The following is a 20,393-nucleotide window of genomic DNA, read 5'->3' on the forward strand; positions in this document are numbered from 1 at the left end:
GGGACCTGGAAACAGAGGACTCAAGGGTCTAAAGTGTGTGTGTGTCACCCTGCCCCCTCCCACCCTTTCTTCCACGCCCAGGGGTTCACCAGAGTGAATGTTGGACGTATATTTGCATAAAACCCACTTACACACATGGTAAGCAGAGTTGGCCCATAACGAGGCTTTCTTACGAATTATCTTTACTGGGCTTTCTCTTCTTTTTTCTTCCTGTTTACAAAAGCAACTCATGGTCCTTGTAAAAAGGGACCAGCCCGTCATTACTGGAAGGCCAAACTGGTATGAACCGGAGAGGGATCGCCCACAGGTCCAGCTCGTCAGTGTTCAAATTCCAGCAACCTGGTCTCTGGTAGGTGGGTGCCTTCTCTGTGCCTACCTTGCCCCCCTTGGGAACTGGAACAGGGGACCTCCTTGGGAGGCTCAGTGAGAGCCACGGGGGCCCATCCACAGGCCAGTGGTTCGCACCCTCTCTTGCAAGCACCCCTGGCTCCCGTCCTTGGGTCTTCATTCCTGGGACTTACCCTTTTCTGGAAAATTGTCTCCTTCGCTGCCTCTGTTCCCCATTAGCCCATTGGCTCCCCACACATGGTGGTTTGTCTCCATCAACTTGGTTGGGTGCCCAGAACCTAGACCAGGGCGTTCAGCTCGGAGCGGTGACCAGTGTGCAAGTGATAGCGGTAGCTGCTGCCGCCGATACTGATATGGTCATTGTTGTCACTTCGTATATGTGTGACTTGGAGAAAAGGTGACCGCTGAGTCCTCTAGCCTTTCCCAGGGCTCAGGGGGTTAGACACACAAATGGGGTTCTCCTGTCACCGCCCCCCACCCCTCACGTCTCCTTGTGGCAGCCCCAGAATGTTCCAGGCCCCCATCCCTATCCAGATCCCAGCTGAGCGTCGGTGGGGAGTGAAGGAGCAACTTAAGCCCTGGTGGAGCTCGTATTTATTTAGCACCTGCGGGGGGTGAACCGTGAGCGGGCAGCTGACGCCAGGCAGCCTCGCAGATGAGGCTGCTGAGGCCTGGAGCGGGCGGGGGGCAGCTACCTGCCCCGAGTCCACAGATGACCAGTAGCCGGGTCGGGCCTTCCTTCCCCGGGGGCCACGGTGGCTGTCTTAGGAGCATCGGCTCTCTTGGTCCTCACGGCTGCTGGGTGAGGGCGGGGAACGAGCCGCCCTCACGTTCCTGCTTCAAGAACTGAGCCCCAGTGACTGGGCTGTTTGGGAGCACCCAGGCCTGGGGGGTCCCCGGAGCTGGGGTAAGGAGGGGGTCGCATGGGTGTGTGTCTGACAGGCCTGGAGAGGGACCCAAGATTCACCCTCTCCAAGCCTCAGTTTCCTCATTTGGAAATTGGGAGCATCGTGTGGGGAATCGCCTTGATGTGATGGAGGCCTCCAAGTCAGTGTCAGGCAAGCCCCCACTGTCCGTGAAATAATGCAGGGTGGGGACGGGGGGGGGGCTGGTCCAGGCCCCCCAAGGGTGCTAACGGGTAGGGCCTCGCCACCTGGATTGTGTGACATTCTCACTTCCCCATGTGTCTCAGCTTCTCTGCCTTCCTGGCCTCCGCAGGGGAGGTGAGGGGGACAGAGGTGCCTGGAGCCATACGTGCCTGGGTCCTTGACAGACCTTGACTGTCACTTGGGGGTGTAGGCAGAGGCTGGGGGACTAGAGCCCTGTCACCAGCGGGGGTCCCTAATTAATTCTGCCAAGGGGTCAGCCCCTTCCGTACATCTAGTGTCTCATTAATATTCAGTGGGTTATTAATATTTAGTACTGTGTGTATATATATGCAACAAATCATGACTATTCAGTGACGGTGTCTCTTCAGGGCTGTTTAGTGCCTCATTCATATCATATTCATTGTGATAATATGCATATTCATTCATGCGTCACAAACGTGCCTTGCCACTATTCATTGTTGCCTTATAAGTATTTCATATATTATAAATGCTGGGTGCCTCCTACATATTTAACAGGTCATGAATATTCAGCACCTCACTAATATTCAGTGCTTCTTGCTCATTAAATGCATCCTGAATATTTTAGTGCCGTGAATATCTGGCCCTTTGAGCACATTAGGAGTGTTCGGAGTCAGGAATATTCAGTGCCTCTTGGTCCTGCCCCCTTGGCTCCGAGGATGTGCTTGCTGACTCCTCAGGACTGAATCACCTGCATCCCCAAGGTCCCGGGTAGGGGACAGCGGCAGCTGCTGCCTAGAACGGGGTTAGCCTGAAGTGAGGCTCAAGGAAGTAGCCAATATGTGAGTCATCGTTAGCATTTTTCCTCATGCAACGAACAGCAGTGAGCACCAACTGGGGACAGAGCTGTGAGGGCCAAGATGCTGGGCCCCACCTCCGGAGCTCCAGGCAGGCTGGGGAGATGGACAGGAGGGAAGTGAGCAGTTTTGTCTAATGGTGGTGAGAGCAGCAGAGGAAAGCAGAGCCGGGGTGGGGTGTTTTAGCTGGGAGGTTGGGGCGTCTCTAAGGAGATGATGTTGGGCGGAAACCTGAAGATCAAGGAGAACCAGGGGGTAGAGCGGGAGAGAGGGGCGTCCGAGGTGGAAGGAAAGGCAGGTGCAAAGGTCCTGTGGCAGGGCTGAGCCTGGGTGTTTGAAGGAGCTGTGAAGAGGCTGGTGTGGCAAGAGTGGAGGAAAGGGGGCAGTGGACATGGGGCGGGAGGAGAAGGAGATTGAGAGCACCCCAGGGGGAGGCTTTGGGGTTGCAGCCAACAAAAACTAGTGGTTTTGCTATGTGCGCTGCAGGAAGCAGGCTCTGAGTGATGGTGAAGTTGCAACAGTGCATGGAGGGCAAACAGCCCCGAGCAGGATTGGCCGGTATTGCAGTGGGGGGACTGGGTGATGGGCCCTGAGAGTCAGCCCGGACATCACTGCTGTGACTCTGTACGCCGTGGCACTACTGTCTGTAGGGAGGAGCATGGAGGGGGCCCTGCCACATGCAAGCAATATATGGATGTGTTCATCCGTCACATGCCTGATGGATCTTCCTGGTTTACATGGCATCGTGTCCCGAAGGCTCTCGCCCAGACACCACGCCTGGGTCGCCTGCTGCCCCATAACGGCCCCTCGTGAAAGGCTCAGAGACTTCTCACATTTTGTTCTCCCTGGTCCATCCTTCTCTGTCCCCCACATCCGGGCTCTAAATGTTTTTTCTCTTTTTTTGGCCACGCCACACTGCATATGGGATCTTAGTTCCCCAACCAGGGATCGAACCCGTGCTGCCTTCAGTGGAAGCATGGAGTCTTAACCACTGGACCGCCAGGGAAGTCCCAGGCTCTAAATATTGATGACTCCCTTCATCTTATTTGCTGAACTCACCCACGTCCCTGTACCCCGCCAGCCAGCCCCTATCCAGGTCCCCAAATTCTTCTTCTTGGTTGCTGCCCTGGCCTCTAACTCCTGCCCTGATCGCGTTTTCCCCTTCAGTGGCCCCACGGGGGACTTCTTCAAAGCGTAACTCAATCTTGTCCTTCCCCTGCTCACACACCGTCCATGGCTCCCCATTGCGCCTCACCTGCAACATAAGAGCTGCTTTGTGGTCTGCCCCATTTCCTGTTCCTCCCCCACCATCATCTGGCAACCCTGCCTGTATCTCCCTCCTCCTCCACTTCTCCAACCACACCGCCTCCTCTCTCTCCCTTTGATAACCTAAATTTGTGCCCACCTCAGGGCCTTTGCACTTGCTGTGCCCTCTGCCTAGAATGCCTGTCCCCTGGGGCTCTGCCCAGGTGATTTCCCTTCATCCTTCAGGATGTCCCCAGGCTGGTCAGGTCCCTCCCCTGCCAGGGATCCCTCCTTCTTCAACAGCATTTATCGCAGCTGCGACTAAACAAATCACTTCCTCATGTATTAATATCATAAAAGAAGGGCTGGCTTGGCCATGCCTATGTCCCCTGCACCCTGCATACAGTAGGTGCTTAGTAAATACTCTATGGCCCACAAGTCAGTGCAACAAGTAAAACGGTTGGATTCGTACATGTTCATAGACACTCCTGCTTTATGCTGAGCCTCAGTATCCCCATCTGTAAGTGGGGGCACTTAAAGGAGCCAGGACAATGAACCAAGGTCACTGAGGTTGTCATCGCATAGTCAACGTATGCCAAGCCCTTTAATACTCAATATGGAGTGACCCATTGTGTGTCTGTGGGGCAGGGAGTATTCTCAGCACTTCCATGTGCTAATGAGGAAATAGACTCCCAAGGGGAAGTGACTCACCAAGGTCAACTCAGAGCAAAGAGGTACCATTCAACAAGGAATCTGACCTCTCTGCTTCCTGGTCACACACCTCCATGGCTCGCCCATGCCCCCAGGAAACAGCCCCACTACTCAGCCTGGCGTTCAAGGTCTTTACAGGGTTTGGCCCCACCTCTTAGCCTCAGAAATCAACCCCTCTCCAAATTCTGCTTTTCAGCAAAATAAACTACACATGATTCCTTCAATAGGCTTTGTTTTCTTTCCCTTCCTTGCTTTTGCATTTGCTCTCTTTGCTACCTGAACTCCCCTTGGTGAACTCATATGCATCCTTCAAAACCTCAGCTTCAATATCCTGATCCATTCTTCTGGCCCATCCCTGATCCCACAGGTGTCTGGACTTGTCTCCCCCAGATTGAGGGCTTCTGGGGGCCAGGCCCAGGGTTGAGGCTTCTCAATTCCTCCAGAACCTATTTGTTGAACGAATGAATAGTTTTCATATATGTGTTTTGAGATAAGAGCCACTGAGACCCTTCTCAGAGCTGAAGGACTTGGAGATACTGTGGATTTCTGTGGTAATGTGAGTCACCCACTGGGCCACCTTGGGACGACTCTCTGAGCTTCATTTCTCCAGCTATGAAATGGGGGTGGGGATTCCTCCAGAGTTATTCAGACCCCACAAACTTCAGAGTGAGCAGCTATTTGGGCTTCCACAAGCCCAATCCTTCCAGAACTGGAGAGGGTAGACAGGAGAGTCTTGTGTGGGGTCAGGGAATCGAAAGCAGACCTGAGAGGAACTTCTCACCAGCCATACAGCCCCACCAGCAAAGTCCCCAGAGCTGCCGCACAGTCGCTTAGGAGGAAGTAATACTAAGAGGCTTCCCATCCTTGGCTAAGTGGAGCCCGTAAGCCTCAGCTTTTCCCACGGTAGGTGTGAGGTCCCAGCCCATTTAGAAAGTAAGGCCCGTAAGGAGAGGCTGGGGACTACCTGGGATACAGCCCACTGAGACACCCAGCAAGGTATCCTGGACCAGTAAATCCCCAGCACTTTCAGCCTGGCTGAAAGCGGGGCCTGGAGTTTCTTTTTTATGCCAGTCTGGATGTGGGATGTTGTGAGTTTGGAAACATTTGCCGCTTGAAGTTCTAAGGGGCCATGAGTTAGGGGTGGAGGTAGCCTTGGTGGCTGGAAAAGGGAAGGGGATCTGGGATGCATTAATAGAGGTCTAGTGTAAGGGGAAGGGGACGTGAGCCTCCATCCCTTCCACCCCCAACTTGAGCTCTCAGACCCCAGTCAGGAGCCTTATGGGGGTTGGGAGGGTGAAGTCGCTGTAAGATCCCTCCATTTAAAGAAACCAGAGACCTGGCAAGAAAAAGTTGGGAATGCAGGTAGCCAACAAAGATTAAGTGTTTCATATGCAAAGGGATCTTACAAATAAACAAGAAAGAAAATGCAAGGAAAAGAACAGGCGTTAATGGATTTAATTAAAACCAAATGGCCACCCCCAAGAGCTTCTATTTCGCCCAGATACCCTGATCCCAGTGATATGACCCATTTAGTCATTTTACCTCTTCTCACACCTTCCCCTCCCCAATGTCCAGGTTTGGCTGAGTTGTAAATATTTCTATTTGTTGAGGTATCTTTCTTTGTTTTGGAGCTCTTGTTTGGCACTAAACACATTCCCAGCCAACAGATCCTTGGCCATTTAGGTTTGATTTTCTATTTAAATAGAAATAAATACTCCGTCTAATGAACTTAACTAAACCTATATATCAGGCTTCTTTGTTCAGTCCCTCATTCTCCTCTCTGGATCCTTCCTCCTTTTGAGTTCTCTGTTCTGGTTTCTGTGTTTATTTAGACCAGGATTTCTCAATCTTGAAAATGCTGGATCATCTTCTGTCATGGGGCCGTCCTGTGCCCTATAGGATGTTAATTTAAGCAGCATCTCTGGCCTCCACCTGCTCGATGCCATTAGCAGTCCCATATCTCCACCCTGCCCCAATCATGATAACCAGAAATGTCTCTAGACATTGCCCAGTAAGTATCCCGTGGGAGCAGAATAACCCCTGATTGAAAACTGATTTAGACTCTAAACTGCAGATGGGGTAGGGGGTGAATCACCCTCTAAATTTTCATGGGATTCTGAATGAGCGTGTCTCTTAGCCAGAAGTTAGGGTCCCAGGCACACCCTTGTCTTCCAGCGTCTGTGGGTCTCTGGCCACCAGTGTCACCGAAGAGAATGTTGTGACATCTCTGGTCTTATTTTTGGTGACTTGGGCTTTCTACTGCAGCTCTTGAGTTTTTTCCTGTCCTCGGAGCTCAGGGATCTGCCAGGTTCACCTGGGAACGCTGCTTTCTTGTGGTCCACTCTGGACTCGGGCCCCTCTTCAGCTCAGGAAAATGTCCTTCTAGGATTCTGTTCATTCTTGCATCATTTTTCAGTTCACAGTCTCCTCTCAAGATGATGATTTGCCTTTTTGGGTCTCCAAAAACCCTCCAGATGGTGAACCACCTGCTGAGGCTGGCAGCTAACCCAGGGACGCCATGGAAACAAGACAGGCTCTGTGCCACCCGCAGACAGGGTCCCCAGCTGCTCGGACTCCACCGGCTCATTCCCACCTCAGGGTTTTTGCACCTGCTGTTCCCTCCCTGGGGATCTTTCCCTCAGACCCTCAGCCATGATGGCTCCTCTGTGCCATTCACATCGCAGCTTAAGTGTCATCCAGACCTCAAAATCCATACCCGCCACCCAACCTCGTTTCCTCCCGTGGCATTCATCCCCTTGTATCTCTTCACTGAGGTTTTTATTTAGTGTTTGTTCCCCCTCAAGCATGTGGGTCCCAGAGTGGCAGAGACATTGAGGTATCCCGTGCCTGTTCACCACTGTGTACCCGCTCCCGGGAGGTGCCTGGCACACAGGAGAAGCACAGTAAATATTGGCTCGAATGAATGAATGTATAAATTCATTCTGAGAGTCAATATATATATATTTTGGCCACGCCATGCAACTTCCGGGATCTTAATTCCCCGATCAGGGATCGAACCCGTGCCCCCTGCAATGGAAGCACGGAGTCCTAACCACCAGACCTCCAGGGAAGTCCCAAGAGTCAATATTTTTTCAGATGCTGTGGCATCCCAGCATTCGTTTGTTCATTCATTCATTCAACACACATTTACTGAGCGCCTACTCCGCACCCAGCACAGTTAGGGGCTGGGGATAAAATGATGAATAAGACTTATTGCATGGAAGCCTGCATTCTGGTGAGGAAGATAGATGAGAAGCAGTACATTTTTTTAAATTTATTTATTTATTTATTTTTGGCTGCGTTGAGTCTTCGTTGCTGCGCGCGGGCTTTCTCTAGTTGTGGCGAGCGGGGGCTACTCTTTGCTGCGGTGTGCCGGCTTCTCACTGCGGTGGCTTCTCTTATTGTGGAGCACGGGCTCTAGGCGCGCGGGCTTCAGTAGTTGTGGCACACAGGCTCAGTACTTGTGGCTCGTGGGCTCTAGAGCGCAGGCTCAGTGGTTGTGGCACACGGGCTTAGTTGTTCCGCGGCATGTGGGATCTCCCCAGACCAAGGCTCGAACCCATGTCCCCTGAATAGGCAGGTGGGTTCCTAACCACTGCGCCACCAGGGAAGCCCCAGTTTTTAAGTTTTTATTTTAGGAGGTGAAAAGTGCTGTGGAAGAAAGAAAAAGTAGGCTAGGGTGGGGGATCAGGGCTGCCAGTGCGATGGTGTGTCCTGAGGAGGTGTTCCTGAGAAGGGGACATTTGAGCAAAGACAAGAAGGAGGGGGAGGAGGGAGTTGTATAGAAATCTGGAGAATCAGGCAGAGGAAACAACCTGTGCAAAGGTCCTGAGGCAGGACCGTGCTCAGCATGTTTGAGGTTAAAATCCCAACCACACTTTTACATAGGGTTAATTCCCATTTTACTTTGAAGCTCAGAGAGGTCAAGCTTCTTTCCCAAGGTCACACAGCAGAACCTGTGGAGTGGGATCTGAGCCCCATTTTGGGGAGACACCTGGCTGGAGAGACCTTGGCCAGGCAGTGTGCAAAGACAGTGATGGGCACGTTGGGGAAATGGCCTCATGGATCAGGGAAGGAGCCTCTGTCCCCAGCACCAGCACCCATTTGTGGCTCTAGATAAAATGGGAAACTACTCTCTTCTTGCTCCCAGGCAATTGCTGGGTGGGGTTGCTTGGAGCTCGAGGGGCCTAATAGAATCCACTGACTACCCCACAGTGCTTTAGGTGCCAGAGGCGAGAGCGAGGAGAACCCAGACGAGCACAGACATCCTGAGGCAATCTTAGGTAAGTGCTGGGGTTCACATATTCATTCAACAAATACTTGTTGAATACCCACTAGGTACCAGGTGCCGAGAACTCCCTTCACACCTGCACAACCTAGTGAGTTGCTCAGATGCCCCCTTTATAACTGAGGAAACTGAGACCTTAAGTATGGAGGGCACACAGCCAGGGAGTGATGGAGTTGGGATTTAAACCCAGGAGTTGGACTCCAGAGGGCGCCTCTCTGAGGTGAGACAATAAGTGTTTACTGAATTGGTAAGTTCTGCCTTGGGTGTAATCTGGCATTTTCATGCTGCGCTGGAAGATAGATCTTCAAATTTAGGGCTGGAACACAGCACAGATACCACCTTTCCAGACAAAATGACATTGAGGGAGTCCGGGGAAGCCTGGGAAAGGGATCTGGACAGGAGACCAAAGGCTCTGCCTACATATGGGAAAGGAAATCTTCAGGCGGGGTTGCGGGGGGGGGGGGGGGGTGATGGATAAATTAGAGTGTGCCAGGCTGCTCTCACCTTCTGAGATGGCCCACACTCTGTCGAGTGTGTTTCTCTCTAAATAAATCCACTTCTTACCTATCACTTTGTCTCTCACCGAATTCTTTGTGACGAGACATCAAGAACCTGAGCTTTGTTAAATCCTGAGACCAGAACTAAAACCCCCAACAAATGGAAAATGTTAGCATTCTTCACTCCAGAAAAGACCACCTGAGACCAGATTAAAGGAGGATTAATCCTTATCAGCAACCCTGCCCTTGAACCATTGCCAAACCCTCCTGGGTTGGGACACACAGTTTTGAGGGGCACGAGCCTGCTGCTTCCCCCTTTTCCCTGGCAAAGCAATAAAGCTCTTCTTTTCTACTTCACACCCCCCCCCACCCAAAACAAGTGTGCCAGAGAGAAACTTAATGAATTTACTTTTATTCATAAATTCATTCATTCAGACACTCTCTGCTTCCCCCATGTGTTTGCCTCATGCTGGGCAATGCCAGGACCCTCAAGAAGCCCCCGGTCTTGGGACGAAAAAGTTAGAGATCATGATGAAACCGTACACCTCAGATTGGGACTTGAAACCACGTGCTGGGTCTCGAACCCAGCCTAAACCCAGACTGACACTTGGACTCGAACCCGGCCAAAACCCACAGTCTTCCTACTGAGATCACACACCATATCAGGTGAGAAAGGCACCAGGGTATGGGGTTATCAGTTTTTATAGGGGTGGGTAATTTTATAGGCTAATGAGCGGGAGGAGTATTCAGCTATTAGAGGAAAGGGCGGGGATTTCCAAGAATTGGGCCACCGCCCACTTTTTGATCCTTATGGTAGGTCTTGGAACTGTCACGGTGCCTATAGTGTCATTTAGCTTGCTGATGTGTTAACAGTGAGTGTATACTGAGGCTCAAGGTCTAGTGGAAGTTGACTTGTCTGCCATCCTGGAGCCATCTGGTTCTAGTCAGTTTATGTCATGTCTGCGGGCTATGTCATTCTTTCAAAGGTTGTGCCCTGCCCCCTTCCCTGCTGTTTCAATGACTTAGCCAGAGAGGGAGACAGGGCTAAATAGGAGACCAGGAGGTCTGAGAGGTCTTGGACCTGAGAGGTCCAAGAGGACTACCCAGAGAATGGATCATTTGAGATGGGTTTTAAAGGAGGAAGAGGAGTTTGCCAAGGAAGATAGCTTTGTTTGAGACATGCTGGGCCTGAGGGTTCTGTGAAGAGCCAGGGCCCACGCTCAGCTCACAGGACCATTAAAAATAGTCAAGACGAATGAGTGACGGTTATATCAGAATCCCAGAAGCTCAGAGCTTCCTGGAGGAGCAAGTGAAAAGGGAAGCAGGAAGGATCCCAGCAGCTCTCAACTGCTAAAAAGGGAGTTCTCTGCCTCTCTCGGGGAGGCTCCTGGGCCATCTCTGAGAGAGGGACATAAAGAGGACCAGCTTGGATGGGGGGGGTGGGATTCTGGGCACACTGAATCTGGGAGGCTCACCTTGGCATCTCCATGCCTGTTTTCTCTGTAACTATTGATCCCCGGTGGGACCTGGGCAACAGTCAGAGCCAACATGGGGTACTGGAGGAGGTGGGAGCCGGGGGAATCTCTGGGGGTGAATTTCAGTATTTTTCCAACTTGAGCAACCGTAGGGCTGCAACCAGGTGTTGAGGTCCACAGGTAGCTCTGGAAAAGTGCTTGGCCCATCTGGCATCTTCAGGCATCTTCAGTGAGTGTTATTGTCTGCAGGAGCTGCCCAGGGGTCTCTTCGGACCAATCCCAAACTCAGGCGGACCAGAATGAGGTGTTCTCGGCACCTGCGGACAGAGTTGGGCCTGGCTGTGGCTCTGGGCACCTTCACCCTCCTCCTTCTCTTCAATCTGCAGGTCACCACCCACCTGCCCAGGCCTGAAGGAGCCACCGGGCACCCCCGTGGCTCTGGTCTGGCCCTCGCCACCCTCCCGCCCACCGCCCACCCCCTGCCTGGCCAACTCCTCCATGGCCGCCCTGCCGGACTTCGCCAGGCAGCCGCAGCACATCCGCAACTTCCTGCTGTACAAACACTGCCGCGATGTCGTGCTGCTCCAGGACGTGCCGCCTGACAAGTGCGTGCAGCCAGTCTTTCTGCTGCTGGTGATCAAGTCCTCGCCCAGCAATTACGAGCACCGGGAGCTGGTGTGGCTCAGGTGGGGCCGTGAGCGCCAGGTGCACGGCGTCCAGCTGCGCCGCCTCTTCCTCGTGGGCACGGACCCCAACCCGCCGGAGACGCGCAAGGTCAACCGGCTGTAGGCCATGGAGGCGCGGATGCACGGTGACATCCTGCAGTGGGATTTCTACGACTCATTCTTCAACCTCACGCTCAAACAGGTGGGCTGGGGGAGGGAGGGTGTCACGTGATTGGGGCCACCTCTCCTTCCTGTCCAAAGTTGCTACCATCTCCTCTGAGGAGCTCTGGGGACCAGAAACTCCCATCAACCTCGCCCCAACCTCGCCCCTGTCCTCATGGTGATCCGAAGTCTTCTTTGTCCAAGGGAGGCAGGGAGGAAGGACTTACAAGCCTGGCTTTCCAAGCCTTGATGACCTGGGCTCAAATCCAGACTCTGCTGCTTATCTGCTGTTTGCCATGGACGATCATTCACCTCTCTGGGCGTCAGTTTGCTCATCAGGGAAATGGGATATTAATTGAACTCACCCATCTCTGAGGGCTGCTGTGAGGATTACATGAGATGATATTCATAAGGCACCTGGACCAGTGCCAGGTGCTCAGATAACATTGGCAATGGTGCATGGGGAGAGCTGGACAGAACACATCCTATTTCTTTGTTCTGGTTCTGTCTCCCCATGAGGCCCAGGTCTGTGTGGAAGATACTCAACAAAGACCTTTCTGATGGAAAAGAAACCATGAGAGGTAGACAGAAACCTGCCCATGCTCAGAGGAGGAATTGAAGGCTCCAAGGACCTACCCAGGATGTGGAGGGTGGGGATGGAGTAAGCTGAGTAACACAAGTTGAAAGGGGCCCAGTGCAGGTTCCTGCTCATAGTAAGTACAGACAGGTCTGGGTTCAAGACTTTGAACAACAGACCTTCTCTGTTGTATGACCTTGCTCAAGGCACTTTCTCTGGAGAGCCTCTATTTCCTCATCTGTAAATGGGACTGAAGACCACACCTGCCTCTTAAAACTGTATGAAGGATTCAAGGTAGAGCAGGCACTGAGTACAGTGCCTAGCATGCAGCCAAAGTTATGGAGGTAGCTGAAGCCGAGGTGGGTAGAGGGCCCAGAACCTCTTAACATGCCACGTTCTTTGGTTTTTTTTGGTTTTGTTTTGGTTTTTATTGCCATACGCCTCTCACTGTTGTGGCCTCTCCCGTTGTGGAGCACAGGCTCTGGACGTGCAGGCTCAGCGGCCATGGCTCACGGGCCTAGCCGCTCAGTGGCATGTGGGATCTTCCCGGACTGGGGCACGAACCCGTGTCCCCTGAATCGGCAGACGGACTCTCAACCACGGTGCCACCAGGGAAGCCCACATGCCACATTCTTAACGCAGAGCACAAAAGCATGTGATAAACATCAACTTGACAAACATGAATCCAGTGCCTACAAAGTATTGACCCCATAATGGGTGCCGAAGAGATGGCACATAGGAGAGACACAGCTCCCACCCAGGGGGACCCCAGAGTCTGGTGGGGGAGGTAGATGTTATATAACAGTCATACAAGTAATTATTTAATGGTAGTGCTTGGCAAGGCAGAGTCAGAAGGAATAGCAATAAATGTAAATGTGACAATTTTCAAGCACTTCTTGGTGCTTTACGGAGCATCATCTCTGTAGATCCCCAACACTCCTGGAGGCAGTTCCCATGATGTGTCCTGTCTGGAAAGTTGGAAACTGAGGCACAGAGAGGGGCAGTTGGTTGCAAAAGACCACAGAGTGAGTCCTTTAACCCAGAATAGCCTGACTAGAAAACACATCCTTGCCTGGCCTCACTGGGCTGGGGTGGCCGACAGGGACCCAAAGCTGATGGCCCCAGGCATCAAGCCCGTGTGCCCTGTCCACCCCCCCTTGCAGGTGCTCTTCCTACAGTGGCAGAAGACACGATGCACATGCCAGTTTTATGCTCAACTGGGATGATGACGTCTTTGCCCACCCAGACAACGTGGTCACCTACCTTCAGGGTGACAACCCTGACCACCACCTCTCTGTGGGGCAGTTGACCCACAGTGTGTGCCCCGTCCGCCTTCCCTGGAGCAAGTACTGTGTGCCGAAGGTGGTGACAGAGGAGGAACACTACCCGCCCTACTGCAGGGGTGGTGGCTTCCTACTGTCCCGCTTCACAGCCACCGCCCTGTGCCACACACCCCCGCCCTGGACCTCTTCCCCATTGATGATGTCTTCCTGGGCATGTGCCAAAAGAAGGAGGGCCTCACACAGTGGTATCCTCACGGCCGGTATTCAGGCCCCCTCCAGCCACCTGTCCTCCTTCGACCCCTGCTTCTACCGAGAGCTGCCGCTGGTGCACCGCTTCCTGCCCTACGAGATGCTGCTCATGTGGGACGTGCTGAACCAGCCCAACCTCACCTGTGACAAGTGGACACAGATCTACACAGAGGTGGAGTCAGGGCCCCCAGCCTCGAGGCTACTGTCTCCATCCCCATAGAAAGGGCAGCAGCTTCCTTCCCGGAAGCTGAGACCTTTGTCCTCCTAAGTGGGAAGGACCTAGGAGAGTACCAGGGAGGTTGGATGAGTCTGGCTGGTGAATTCCTACACATCCTTCAAAACTCACCTAGTACTGCCTAGACCGTGTTCCATCATCCTCCCTAGACTCTCAGCTGGAAGGACCATCTCTTTCCATGTCAGCTAATGGCAGAAGCACTTCTGCTAGGGCCCCAGCTGCTGCTGCTGCATCCATCCCTTTTCCATGTCCCACTTCCTAGCCCTGACCTTGATCGTGGGCTGAAGCCTAAGCAGTGACCAGCCTCTCCTTGGTTGTGAACCTGCGACGGTGGGTGAATTCCTGCAATGGTTTGAGGACACCTGGGTCCACATGCAGCCGAAGCAAGAAGGATTTTTCAGCTGGGAAGAGAGGGTTTCTGTTCTCCACCCCTCCCTGGATCTTGGACCCCTCAGATGGTGGGAGGGGCCAGAGAGTCTGGGAATGGGACCACCCCCTCCCTGCTTGTGGCTTCAAGTGCTCTAATGCTGGAAACATTGGGCAGAGGAGGGAGGGAGCTATCTCAGGCTATGGGAGCTCAGAGTTTCTGGAGTCCCTGACAGGACCCAGCCCCACACTGGTGCTCCCCAACAATACAGGAGAGAGTATTGGGGCAAGAGGGGTCTTCCCTGGGCCCAAGGCCAGCACACACACCTTAGTGCCCAGAGAAGGGGGATATTCAGGTCCTTGGGAATCCCTAAGTTCTCGGGACCCAGGACTGGCCCCCGCCCCTGTGTGTCTCTCAGACTGGGGAGATCCAAGTGAACTGGTGACCCCCCCAGCCCTGCCACCCTCGGACAGGTGTCTGAGACAGGCTTCACAGGGATTGGGGCAGTGGCAAAGGGGGCTTCACACAGCAGAGTGAGGACTGGAGACCAGGTCCTCAGGGAATAAAATGTTTTGCAAAGACTTAGAGGTCTTTTTTTTTGTTTTTTTAAGTGATTTACAAGTTTTAACTCAGATCAGTCTACATTCATCCTTAAAATCTCACTTCCAGAAGAAAATATACACCAGTAAAACAGGGCAAGGATGAAGTAGAGGCTATGGAAGCGTCTGTCAGGCAGATCTCACATCATCCTCCCCTGCCCCCCCCACACCCTCCATGGCTCCCTATTGCCCTCAGCTTACATTCCCCCCTGCAGACTGATTCTCACTGCCAGCTTGATGGCAGGCTCCGGAGAGAGAGGCACAGCGGTGATACTGCTCCTAGCTGCATGGGATGCTGGACCCACCTGCTTCTGGCAAGGCTCCTTCTGAATCCCGCCCCGCCACCACACAGCCTCCCCTCTCTTCCCCGGGCTCACCTCCTCTCACTGGGGCTACAGCTCTACTGTCCTCTGTCCCACTCCTTGTGTCCCCTCTTTAAGTATTTATTGTGCACCTACTGTGTGCTACACACCTTGCCCTGTACTCCTCCTCCCAGCCCCATGGGAAAGGTCAGTGGGCACTGACCCACCTTATAGTGAGGACACAAACCTGTGAACAGTGAAACAGGAAGTTACCAGAAGTGGTAAGAACTTTGAGGAGAATTAAAATGAGGTAATTGGACACACGGTGTTGGGGACGGGCGCTAGCCAGGAAGGAAGTCGGGGTTGGGACTGCAGAGATGGGGCCTGAAGGAGGAGGTTATGGCCTTGGGAAGAATTGGGAGGAGGATGTTCCAGGCAGAGGATACAGCATATGCAAAGGCCCTGAGGTGAGCTGATCAAGAGCATTTAAATTGCAGCCAGGAAGCTGTGACTGGAGGTGGGTAAGGAGATGGAGGGAGAGGGGACAGGAGATCACAGGGACTAGTCACATGGGGCCTTGTGGGTTTGGGTGAGGAGAGAGGGTGTTGTTTTGAGGGTTACGGCATCTTTGGAGCAAGGAAATGACATGATTAATTTTATTTATTTATTTATTTATGGCTGCGTTGGGTCTTCTTTGCTGCACACGGGCTTTCTCTAGTTGCGGTGAGCAGGGGTTGTGGTGCGCGGGCTTCTCACAGTGGTGGCTTCTCTTGCTGCAGAGCATGGACTCTAGGCGCACGGGCTTCAGTAGTTGTGGCACGCGAGCTCAGTAGGTGTGGTGCACCGGCTTTGTTGCTCCACGGCATGTGGGATCTTCCCGGACCAGGGCTCAAACCCATGTCCCCTGCATTGGCAGGCGGATTCTTAACCACTGAGCCACCAGGGGAGTCCCGACATGATTGATTTTTAAGTTTTAAGAAGCCCTGCAGCTGCCATGGAGACTGTTGAAAGGGAAGGTGGAGGCTGAGGCAGCCTCCAAGCCAGAGGAGGCAGGCCTGGATGAGGCAGGGGCTGCAGGGGTTTCTACCAGGTAGATGTGATCTCATCCTGCCCCTGCTCTAACACCTTCTGTGTCTCCCCATTGCCCTCAGGAAAGAGTGCTCCTCCCCTGCTGCATCGGGTTGAATAGCATCTCACAAAAGTTCCCAACCACCTGGCACCTCAGAATATGGCCTTATTTGGAAATAGAGTCTTTGCAGATGTAATTAAGGTAAGGATCAAGATAGGATCATCCTGGATTAGGGTGGGCTCTGAATCCAATGAGAGTGCTTTTAGAAGAGACAGAAATGAACACACAGAAAGACATGGAAAAGGAGACGATGTGAAAATGGGGGCAGAGCTTGGAGTGGCGCACCTACAAGCCAAGAATTGCCAGTAGCCCCCCCAGAGTTGAGAGAGGCAGGGGGACAGAATCTTCCTCAGAGCCCTTCAAAAAGAATCAACCCTACCAACACCTTGATTTCTGACTTCTGACCTCTAACACTGGGAGGGAATAAGTTTCTACTGTTTTAAGTCACCCAGTCTGCGGCTGTTCCAGCAGCCTTAGGAAACTAACACACACGTGAACAGATCACATCGTCAAATGCCCGAGCATTTTTTTCAAGAGGGTCAAATACAGTTCCTATCTCAGGATGAAAGGAGGATGCAAGTGAAAAGAATGGTGAGCGTTGGATCACTAAATAGCCACTGTGAGGGGAATTCCCCGGCAGTCCAGTGGTTAGGACTCCACGCTTCCATTGCAGGTGGCACGGGTTCAATCCCCCGTCAGGGAACTACGGTTCCACAAGCCCCACAGCACCACCAAAAAAAAAAAAAAAAAAAAAAAAATCCACTGTGACTCATTCAGACATTCACGTGTTGTGTTGGACGTTCAGTGAGGTTAAGGCCCCCCATGAGCCATGACAGAGACCTGGATTCGAATCCTGAACTTGACCATTCCCTCCCTGTCTGACCTTGGCAAACAGCCAGCTCCCTTGGCCTCAGTTTCCTCGCTTTTTATTGTGATGATTCTCCAATTGTTATTAAGTTTCTGGAAGTGTTGGTGGGTCCACGGCTGCCAGAGGACAATTCCACACAAAGGCTGACCCAGGCTTGTGCCTTTTTCTTGAGAAAATGCAAAAAGTTTCTTCAGATTCTGTAGGCATCTTATTTATTTACTATTGATAAGACAGCAAGAGGGGTGTCAAATGCAGGGAGCGGGGTAACTGGGGCTCCTCTGAGGTGAGAACATTTGAGAACAGGTGTCTGGCATCTCCACGAAACCAAGGATCCTCCAAGCCAAGTTTGGGATCTGGTGTTTTCCTCAGTTGGCCCCCCAGAGGACAGGTGGCCTCGGTGCGGTGGTGAGCGCCTTGTCCTAGGAGGTAATCAACAAAGTCCCCCCCCAGACATGGGGCTTCATGGTGCTGTGTGGCATTAGGAGTTCACCAGACTGGACCCCTGTGGGTCTCGGGCTTCCCCAAGGCCACACCCCAGGAGGGTTCAGTGGGGACAGAGGGTCAGCAGGTCTTGCCGGGTGCAGCCACTGAGGCAGCAGTGACGGACAGGGTTGGTGGCAGCTGCCCGGTGGCGGCGGTGGTGGTGATGGCGAGAGGCCTGGGGCAGGGGCTGTGGGGCGAGTACCAGCACGGGGTCCTCACTAGCCATCAGCCCATGGAGGAGATGTTGTCCTTCCAGCCACTGTAGCAGCTCACCTGGGGACAGGGAGGAATTCAGCATAGAGGGGGGACCCCAGAGGACCCCACTCACACTGCACACACAGCCTCCACTCATCATGCACAGAAACAGAAAGTAAACATTTATTGAGTGCCCAGTGTATACCAGGCACAGATTGAATCCCCCATCCGGATGTGTGCAGTCTCCACCCACACCACACTTAAGTCCCCAGCTATGCACACTCCCACGTGTCACCTATGGTAAGAAGGCACAGACACTTCACAGAGCAGATGACAGAAGGGGTGACATACGACGTATACATGTACACACAGATGCAGGCGCACAGCCTCCTAGCCCCTCCCACTTCCCTGCGCACCTCTGCACACCCATCTGTACCCGTGTCACACACACAGGACACACACGCATGTGACAGACGTTGTACACAAAGCTGTTTGATACTCCCTGCACCAGCGCCGGGACTAGGGTGACGAGAGCCAGGCTCGGGCCTGGAGCCCACGATTTTCAGGGGGCGCCAAAAAACCTCAACAACCAAGATCAAACATACTGTCACGGAATATTTTAAAATTAAAAGGCATGCAGAAATTCCTGAAGATCAAAATATTGAAACTGTAAATAAAGACAGGATCTGATCTGGCTACGCACTTGTTCAGACTCGCTTACGTCGCTCGCCGCGCACTGATTCCCGCTCCTGGCAGGGGGCGCATCCCCCGTGGACTTGCACACACCCGCGCAGCCGGTAGGTGGACCCCAGAACATGCATGCAAACCCGTCTGCATGCACCTGCCCCACGCCCGGCCCCAGAGACCTCACAGCACAGTCCTCGCCCGCCCCTACTCACGGTCGCCGCCGGCCACAGGTCGCCCATCCTCGGAGGACCAGCGCGGGCCCCCGCACAGCCGCACCAGCGCGCGCACGATGTGGTGGCCGCACAGCTTCTCGGGTGATTCCTGGGCGAGGGCAGGGCCTAGGGCGAGCGCCAAGGCCGGGCCCAGCAGCACCAGCGCCCAGGTGAGCCGACGGGGGTCCATGGCTGCGGGAGGCACCGGGCCCCAGCGGGGATCCCCCTTATAGGCGCTGGTCCGCCCCAGCTGGGAGCCTTGGAGGGGGAAAGAGCATTCCTGCAGGATGGTCCAGGGAGAAGGTCAAGGGCAGGGTCAGGGCAAGCATACTGGAGCCCCTGATAGTTGGGTTTCCTTTTTTTTATGATATATGAGTGCCTGACAACGTTTGATTGCGGAAGCATTGGCTTCAGAGATGGCTCCCCAATAAATGTGACTAGGTAAAGGGCCAGGCCACCTCCTCCCGCTGAGGCACCTTTGTTTTACACATCTCAGCTGACTGCAGTCACTGACCACTTGGGCCACTTGGTTGCTTGTTTTGTTTTCTCTTCTTATGCTTTATATTCCAACCTATGTTAAATTCACCAATAAAGAGTGAGCCCACGAACTCTTAGGCTCCCACCCTTGACCCCAGTGAAAGCAGGACCCCAGACCCACACTGCTCTCTCTACCCAGGACCTTGCTCTGTGGCCCCGGGAGTGCTGTGTAATTTCCGGGTGTGCTGTGTAATTTATAAGTAATAAACCTTTATTTTCTCAAAGTTTCCTGATGGTTGTTGCTGAATGGCATCTTTCAGTCATAATAAGAACTCAAGGGCCGGTCCAGCCACAACACTGATTTTTTTTTAATTAATTAATTTTTAAATTTTATTTTATTTTTTGGCTGCATTGGGTCTCCGTTGCTGCGCGCGGGCTTTCTCTAGTTGCGGTGAGCGGCAGCTTTCTCTTCATTGCGGTGCGCGAGCTTCTCACTGCAGTGGCTTCTCTTGTTGCAGAACACGGGCTCTAGGCACGCGGGCTTCAGTAGTTGTGGCGCATGGACTCAGTAGTTGTGGCTCGCGAGCTGTAGAGGGCAGGCTCAGTAGCTGTGGCGCACGGGCTCACTAGTTGTGGCGTACGGGCTCTAGAGCACAGGCTCAGTAGTTGTGGCGCACAGGCTTAGTTGCTCCGCGGCATGTGGGATCTTCCCGGACCAGGGCTCGAACCCGTGTCCCCTGCATTGGCAGGCGGATTCTTAACCACTGTGCCACCAGGGAAGCCCAACATTGATTATTGATAGGCCGAGATCCATACAAAACAGCCATGGTCTCTCTCCCTGGGCCAGGGCCTTGGGCGTATCTCTCCCAGGGGGACCACTGGTTGAGGAGTCTTTATTTTTTAACCATTTTAAAGAGGAGAAATAGATAAACTGAGAAATAATAATTCCATGGGATGGTGGCAGTGGGCATCCAACCAACTGAGACCAGGGCCATTCAGAACCTTGTTGTCCTTATTAGTGGACAAATAAGGAAACTGAGGCTCAGAGAGGGGACCCCCCACACTTGCCCAAGGTCACAAGAGGATGGGCCCTGGGGCTGCGAGTCTTGGTCGGTTCTGCCTCTCCCACACCAGGGTCTCCTTGGGTTGGGCAGGGGATGGAGGGCCTCTACCAGGTGCCAGTCTGGATGCCAGTTTTACCAAGGAGGGAAACTGGCAGAGAGGGAGGTTACTCAACCCAACGCGGGTGAGACCCTGAGCTGAAAACCCTGCCTTGCAGCCCCTCCCCCTTTTCACCAAAGCAGGCTACGACAGTAGGCACAGAGATCTCTGTCTCTGTCTCTCCCCTGCTCCCTCTGTCTCTCTCGAGTCTCTCTTGGCCTTTCTCTCCCTGTCTCTGTCACTCTCCAAATCTT

At 53.2% G+C, this 20,393-nt stretch overlaps 2 protein-coding genes across 2 annotated transcripts; one reads left to right on the top strand and one right to left on the bottom strand.

Annotated features, from left to right (window-relative positions):
* The first annotated feature begins 362 nt into the window (after positions 1-362).
* Positions 363-19,266, top strand: B3GNT3 (UDP-GlcNAc:betaGal beta-1,3-N-acetylglucosaminyltransferase 3). The gene is given in 11 exon segments (XM_027084657.1): positions 363-6,239; positions 8,444-8,511; positions 9,449-9,679; positions 10,738-10,862; positions 10,864-11,355; positions 13,056-13,087; positions 13,089-13,345; positions 13,348-13,408; positions 13,410-15,650; positions 16,079-16,197; positions 18,314-19,266. Coding segments are annotated over 6 exon segments (1,152 nt in total). The 5' UTR covers positions 363-6,239; positions 8,444-8,511; positions 9,449-9,679; positions 10,738-10,787; the 3' UTR covers positions 13,645-15,650; positions 16,079-16,197; positions 18,314-19,266.
* Positions 17,469-18,708, bottom strand: INSL3 (insulin like 3). The gene is made up of 2 exons (XM_027084658.1): positions 18,502-18,708; positions 17,469-17,680 (listed from the first exon to the last, which is right to left on the bottom strand). Exons 1-2 carry the CDS (start codon positions 18,689-18,691, stop codon positions 17,469-17,471), a joined length of 402 nt encoding a protein of 133 aa, XP_026940459.1. The 5' UTR covers positions 18,692-18,708.
* Positions 19,267-20,393: the final 1,127 nt, after the last annotated feature.

Source organism: Aethalodelphis obliquidens, unplaced genomic scaffold (assembly GCF_003676395.1).
Source record: "Aethalodelphis obliquidens isolate GAN/ISIS:26980383/991018 unplaced genomic scaffold, ASM367639v1 scaffold53, whole genome shotgun sequence".
Taxonomy (NCBI): Eukaryota; Metazoa; Chordata; class Mammalia; order Artiodactyla; family Delphinidae; genus Aethalodelphis; species Aethalodelphis obliquidens.